Source organism: Harpia harpyja, chromosome 16, assembly GCF_026419915.1.
Source record: "Harpia harpyja isolate bHarHar1 chromosome 16, bHarHar1 primary haplotype, whole genome shotgun sequence".
Taxonomy (NCBI): domain Eukaryota; kingdom Metazoa; phylum Chordata; class Aves; order Accipitriformes; family Accipitridae; genus Harpia; species Harpia harpyja.
The window spans coordinates 33,137,795-33,144,733 of record NC_068955.1 but is presented as its reverse complement, the minus strand read 5'-3'; the positions used below and the strand labels follow the sequence as shown (position 1 = coordinate 33,144,733).

At 47.8% G+C, this 6,939-nt stretch overlaps 1 protein-coding gene across 1 annotated transcript in view; it reads right to left on the bottom strand.

The window, feature by feature from the left end:
* Positions 1-286: 286 nt before the first annotated feature.
* BAHD1 (bromo adjacent homology domain containing 1) overlaps positions 287-6,939 on the bottom strand; it is a 42,411-nt gene continuing 35,758 nt past the window's right edge. The window contains exons 6-7 of the mRNA XM_052811305.1: positions 5,135-5,226; positions 287-3,687 (exon numbers count right to left, since the gene is read on the bottom strand). Of these exons, the coding sequence (XP_052667265.1) occupies positions 3,498-3,687; positions 5,135-5,226 (282 nt within the window). The 3' untranslated portion in view covers positions 287-3,497. The remainder of the gene's footprint in view (positions 3,688-5,134; positions 5,227-6,939) is intronic.

Here is a 6,939-nt window from a genome sequence, read left to right as displayed (position 1 = left end):
CCTGCCTGAAAGGCAGGGGCTTAAATATTCCTATGACAGCAGCTGTCAAGAGCAAATTGGAAAAAAATACATCAAGCCACAGCCGATCCTCCTTCCGCTTGCTCTGTTTTCACTGGAAAAGCCAACAGTAGCTCAGCTGTGGGCTGCGTCCAGATCGCTCACCCCAAGACCCTGAGCACCCAAGTCTGCTCCCACACTCGCACCTTCTAAGCACTTCTAAGTGCTGCACCCCAACAGATCCAAGTGGGAAGTTCAGCCAAGGAAGAGAAGAACAGCGCAGCACTGGTTTGTTTTCTAAATCAATACGATTTTTCAAATTTATTTTTTAAGAATTACTTCTAATATATCTTTCTCACAGAAGGAGGGTATAGGGAATGTTCTCATTCCATCTGTAAACACTGAAATACAGATCTGGGAAACCAGGGAAGAGACACAAAAAAGTGCATTTTACAAAATTATCAACTAAAATATATTTTACATGTATTACGTTTCAATTTAAATTCTACCGACTGCATTTTCAGTTTCAAAAAATATTTCCATATCTAATAGATTAAAAAAGCATGAAATATTTTCATTATGGATAAGACATTTCAATTCATTTACATGCTGTTTGCACAACAGCATAAGCAACCACGTGAATCTTGAACAATGTTCTTGGCCTGAAGCAGATTCTAACATGAGAAGAGTCAGGATTTGTCCTCTCCAGACACAGGCCAAAGCCCGTTCCAGACCCAGGGCAAGTACAATTTCTCTTCTACCTGGAGAGGAGCCAGGACAAAGGTGGGAGCAGGGGGGAGAGGGTTCACAAGAAGGAGTTTCAGCGAGTTACTGTGGTTTCCAAGGCTGGGTTTCAAACCCTTCCCTGACTGTGCAGCAATGCTCAGGGTTTGCCTGGCAGGTGGGTCTTGAAGCATCCTGCATCTGATGGCACTTTTGCTAGAGGAAGGCGGCCGCAGGCAGCTTGCCTGCTTCTGGCTGGGTGTCACAGCAGTCCCTGCCAAGTCAAGCACGTGCATTTAGGGCTTCCCACGCCACCATCGCGTGCCACGGCCCCAGGGTGCAGCTGCTCCGTTCCCCTCCTGCACTGCTCTGCCCCGGGCAGCCACGATCCCCTCTTTCGCAACGGGCAGGAGCGGCTCTGCTTCTCCAGCATCCTCCCTCCCTGCTGAAGAGCAGAGCCGCCTAACATCCTCTCCTGGCGGCATCAGAGACCGCTTTCTCCAACACCTCCTTGCATCCCCGTGGCACCTTCACCCGAGAGCCCCCGAAGCGCTCCCGACTCCCATCCTGATACAGCACCACCGTATCAGCAGCCCAACCGCATCTTTCCAAGAGACCACCAGTGCCCAAGTTAATTGTTAAGGAGAAATCTGAGCAATTACTTTGACACTAACAGTATCTTGAGGTATAAATGAGATAAGACGCTTCACCCGCAAATTCGTGCTCGCACACCTAGGATCAAACCTCCTGGAGCTGGGGTTTTGCCCCAGGCTACACAGGCAAGAATAAATAGGGTTTTTCCAGCATCCTTGGCAACACTGAGCAGGGATCGTCCACTGACAGCAAGGAGACGTGTGCCCTGCTCGCCCACTGGGGCAGGTGCCAGATCTTGTCTTCTCTCAAGTCATCATCTTCTAGACACGTTCCCCTCTTTGGTATGTAGAGCAAATCTCTGGAGAACTCCCGCATTAATCAACTATTTCCATGTAACGCATTTGCTGCTATGGGGTTTTCTCTCCAGGCCAGGCAGGTGTGCAGCCGTTGGAGCAAGCCAACAAGCCCTCCGTTCCCACTGTGCTGGTGCCCGCGGGGAGTACAGGTAGTGCTACTTCCACTGACAGGACAACATTAAAGCAGTACGAACACTTCTACCATTTAACACAAGTTCAGAAGCCCCAAAAGACCGGAAAAATGCAGATCCCTAGTTTCAATGAGCAACTCCAGCCAGCAGGAACATGGGCCAAGATGGTGTTGATTCTCCTTCTTTACGTTAGTGCAATCTAGAAATGGACTCCCAGCTTGGTGTGAGTGACTCAAACGGACTGTTACACTGTCCTTTGGTTTGCTTTAGAATTAAACTCGAACAGTTTGCGTTAAGATAAACTAGCGTCTATCTAGGATCTATACACGTAAGGCAAGAGGCAATATCTGTGGGGCTCGGGTCACATTTGCCGATGCGAACCTTTCCCAATGCTCAGTTCCTTTCAGGAGCCACAAAGCCACTTTGGTGAGCTTGCTCGGATGCCAAGATGAGTTTGGGGGGGGGGGGGCTGCAAGGCAGCACTGAGACAGCACTGCTGATGGCTTCAACAGTACGCCCAGGGTCAGGAGAGTCACATCAGGGGAGGGAAGTTAAAATTTTAAAAAGCCAAAAAACACTCAAGAAAAGGGTTTGCCATTTCACCCTCCAGCCTCTAGCTTCTTCACACTGAAGATGTATGGCGTTAAACAGGGACTGTAAATGATGTTACAGGAAAACAAACTGGGAAGGAGTAAACCCACTTCTATCGCTACGGCCCCTTAAGCCATTAGAGAAAAAGCAATACTCAGAAAAGAAAACATAGTTCTCGCCAGCAGAGCCCACTTTGTGTGCTCCCAGCTTCAGAGCGACACACGCCTGCTGGTGCTGCGCTTTTTGGGGCACAAGATCCTTTGGGGCAAGGTCAGGGCATCTGCGACAGGGGCACAGCTCTCCGTAACACTGCACTGGGATGTAAAGCCTATGATCTTGCCAGCTCCCTCTCTGCTCTGCGATGGAGCAGATTTCCAAGCCTGGCTGCCAAGCCCAGTCCAGGCAGTGAATCAAAGAACAGTGAGGTGAGGGGAAGAGAAAGATGAGGGAAAATAGGGGTCACCTCTCCCCCTGACGGAGCAAAACCTATTCAAGCACGACACGAGGCCACTCTGCATCCAGGTAGCTTCCAAAGCAACGGTTGTATTTTGAAGCAGATCTCACCCACCAGGAATCCTCACAGTCTGTCCTGTGGGACAAAGGAGACTCTCCTGTGCTCTGCCAAGGAACTGGTCCTCGCACTTCACATCAGGGCACGAAAACCACAGAACTGTCACAGCTTGACTCAGACAATGCACCAAAGCACCCCTCCTGCACCTTTCCACCATTCCCACCAGTGATGGCTCTGGATTCAGTTTACTGGCTTTTATCCCCTGCAAATCCCTCCCAATATATGCATCTCTAGATACATATATAGATATAGATTTACATATGCAAGTACCTATATCTATATACATATATTTATTTTATACGTATATATTTTCATTTATGCTTTTAATGAAGTGCTGTGCTTTCAACTGCTGCCTTCCTCCACAGGGATCTGCTCCTGCGCACACTTTTCAGTCCGAGGAAAGAGCGCTGGGCGCTCTCATCTGCAAGCAGCACAAGGTAAGTTGTCGAGAGTGCACAGATGTCCCAGACCATCCGCCCGCTGTCGGCTCTCCGGTGCCACTCATCCTCACCGCGGTCCGACTGAAGAATGGTGCTACTGCGGGTTCTTCAAGATGCGCCCGTGTCTGAAGTCGTAGACGTGACGACAGAGGAAAACCAGCTCAGGGTCAGTGTCCTCAGGCACCTTGCGGTGCAGAGGTGTGGAGTACTCTTCCGAGGGAGGAACCATAATTGTTTTCCTGCCTGGGATCCCTTCGACTCGACGCTTTGCCAAGGCACAAAATCTGCAACGCAATTACATTAGAAGAGTTAGCACAAACTCGTTTCACCTTCCGCTGTTTGTGTCAGTCTGTCTCACCAGAAGCCACAACTGTGGCTGCCGAAGGACAAGGGGGGGAAGGGGAAGGGGAGGGGTGCGGAGGGGAATTAAGCTTTGCTCAAGAGAAGGACATGAAGTAGCTACTGCTTTTGAGCCCACCCTGAACTGTAGGAAGCAGCACAGCGGTTTACATTTCTATACTGGTGGATGCCATAGAGTATGAAAGATGACTGCAGTTAATCCACCTTGCTTTTACTACTTTGGCCTCGTTTTTGTTAATTAGCCCCAGAAAAGGCTTATACATCAGGCTGCTGTTTAGGCAAATGAAGAATTCAGGATGCCTTCCTCTCAAAGGTGACCTTACCCACAAACAGCATGAAAAAATTCCTGCCAATAGCCGTTCCAGAGGACTAGGCTGTTAGAAAGGAAATGAGCTGTTTGGATCCAAAGCTTAGGGGTTTGTTTTTTTTTTTGGTTGCTTGGTTTTGGGTGGGGCAGGGGGGTGGGTGTTTTGTGGTTTTGGGCTTAGGTTTTTTTGTTGTTTTGTTTTTTAGAGTTTCCAAAAGAAAGAGCAAAATTCAGCCTATAAAGAGTTTGTAAAACAGTTTGGTTTCAGAAATTCAAACAGCAGAGCCCTAGGCTAGGAACAGGAGGACTAAGAAGACTGCATTAGGGTTTAAACATCCCCTCTGCAACAAGACTGCACAGTCAACAAGATGCACTCAGCAAAACGGAAGAGATTTAAAGCACTATTTTGCATTATGGATTTGTGTGTCCATCCAACCCCTATTTTCATTCTGCCCTGCACATCCATCCATCAAAGGATGGCAGTCTTGAATATGGATGCTCGGAAGTTCTTACCGACAAAGTTTCAATTCAATCAACCAGAGCTTAACAGTAAAGGCCTGAGTCACTACTCGGAGAGATGCTGCTGCCAAAACACCCAGATTTGTGAGCACATACACTAGTGTCTAGTAGCAACACTGACAAAAGTGTATCAGCAGGCCTTTTGGCTAGCTATGGCACCCGTGTACCATAGGGGATAGATATACAGGATGATTTCCTGCCTTGCTTAGTTTTTAGCTCCAAGTTACAGGTTTTCCTGCACCATCCTCCACTGATGTCCACATGCTGTGGTACCAAGGTCATACAAGCATAAACATTTGCGAGCCCCTTAGAGCATATATATTACACGAAACAGAGACGTAATAATGCTAGAGTGGAAGAAGCACCCACAGACTGCAGTACCAAACTTGTATGTAGAGTGAGTGTAATTCATCCAGCTCCAGCTAGACCAAAGTCTGTAAAGCTGGGACAGTTCTGCTGGGTGATGGTTGGAAATGGAAAGAGTGACAAAAGCTGGAGACAGATGAAGGTCTCAGGAACAGCAGCAAGTTAAGAGCACCACCTACCTGCAGTACTCTGCAAAGGTCAGCACGTAGCATTTCTCCTCTATGCAGGCAACACTGTTTTCGTCCTGATGCCGGGATGCAAAGATCTCATTCTGCAAGAGAAGGAAGGAAGAGGTCACCCAGCTGACCAAGAGCCCCAGGGAGGTAGAGCTAGTTCCACACCTTCACCCATCACCTTAAAGGGAAGTCTATCAAAGCATGCTCATAGCAGATACTCTTTAGAGCCCGTATTTCACATAAGGCAGACACCTTCCAGGTGTTTTGGGACCTATTTATAGTGTGCACCAGAATTTTATCCAGCAACACGTGAGCAAAGCATTAAGAGTTCTCCCATCATTTAACACTGCCCAGCACACTCTGTGAGGCCAAGTGTCCAAACCCCACACATACTGCCGATGTTACAAAAAGCACTTCAGCAGCAAGGCTGCTACCAGTTATACCACTCAGCCTCCTCTTTCCTCCTGGGGATGACAGACAGCTTGTGGCCACCGCTGAGAAGTGTCCCAGGAGATGAGCTTTTCCAATGCTGCACTGGAAAAAAGCAGCATTTTGAAAGCACTATTGCGATGCCTAGGAATGACAACGAGACAGGTAAGAGGGAGGAAGGCCGAGTCTATCAGGGGAGGTACTGCAGAGGCTCAGAAAAACCCCTGCAAGAGGTGCCTTTGCTCCAGCTTATCCACAGTCTGACTTTGTGCACAGACTCCACGTGGAAGGAGCCTTCAGACTGCATCCAGAAAACCCAGTGAGCAATGCTCCTGCAGGCAGGAGGTTAGAAGACTCCCCACCCACACATTCTTCTGAGCTCCTAGGGATGTTCTTCATTCATTTTCCCTTTCCTGTGCTGGAAACGCTTCTAATTCATTTCTACAGTTAAGAATTGAAATGGAGGCTGAATAGCACTTTGCTGTCTTTACGACTACCCTGTGACACACGACCAGTCTTTCTAATCCATCTCTACATCAAAGCTAAAGGAATCCCTTCTTTTCCAACCCTTTCCTCATGCCAATTCAATTAAAAAGGCTAGTTTAGTAAGGGAAGTAGCAATAGCCCTTTTTCCCAGGGTAATTTAGGAAACTTGGCTCTGCAGCAGGCAGGAATGGTTAGATATGGGGCAACCCAGACAGAGCCATTTGAAAGAATTTCAGGTGTGGTTAGGTCAGCAAAGACAATCTCTGGGAATAAGGATGCTCTGCACAAATCCGGAAGCATCACCTGCAGGCTTTGTTTCTGCTCACAGGCCTGAGGAAGGAAGCAAGCTGGAAGGAAAGACTCACAAAAGGGTCACCGTTTGGGGACATGCTTAATCAGAGAAACTGAAAATGCCACACCTTGCTTCTGCACGTTGGGGTTTTGGTCTACTCCTTAAATCAAAACTATCTGAGTCATCTTTGGCAAGCCCATCCCAGCTACTCAGCCGAAATGGCACTCTCTCATTTGAAGTCTTGTGTAATTAAGCAGGTGTGCAAGAAACTGGCTTAATTCCTCCTGGCCAGACTACTGGCACTCTCTCTACACTAAAATGCAACTGGATACAGTCAGGCTTCATTTACGGACCAGAAAACTATAAGGTACCACGTTTTGGTTTAGAAACTCATCTGTGTCCTACAAGTCAGGCAGGTACAATTCCCTGGCTCTTCCTCAGTCCTGCTCTCACCCATCCCCTCCCTCCTCTTTTATTTAAAAAAGTAAATAAAGGAAAAATACACCAAGTATTTTGGTGGGTTGAAAACAGCAGTAAATTCTCCATTCCCAGTTTAAAAACAGCTTATCTTGTCACCCAACACAAGCCCATGCAAAGCAGA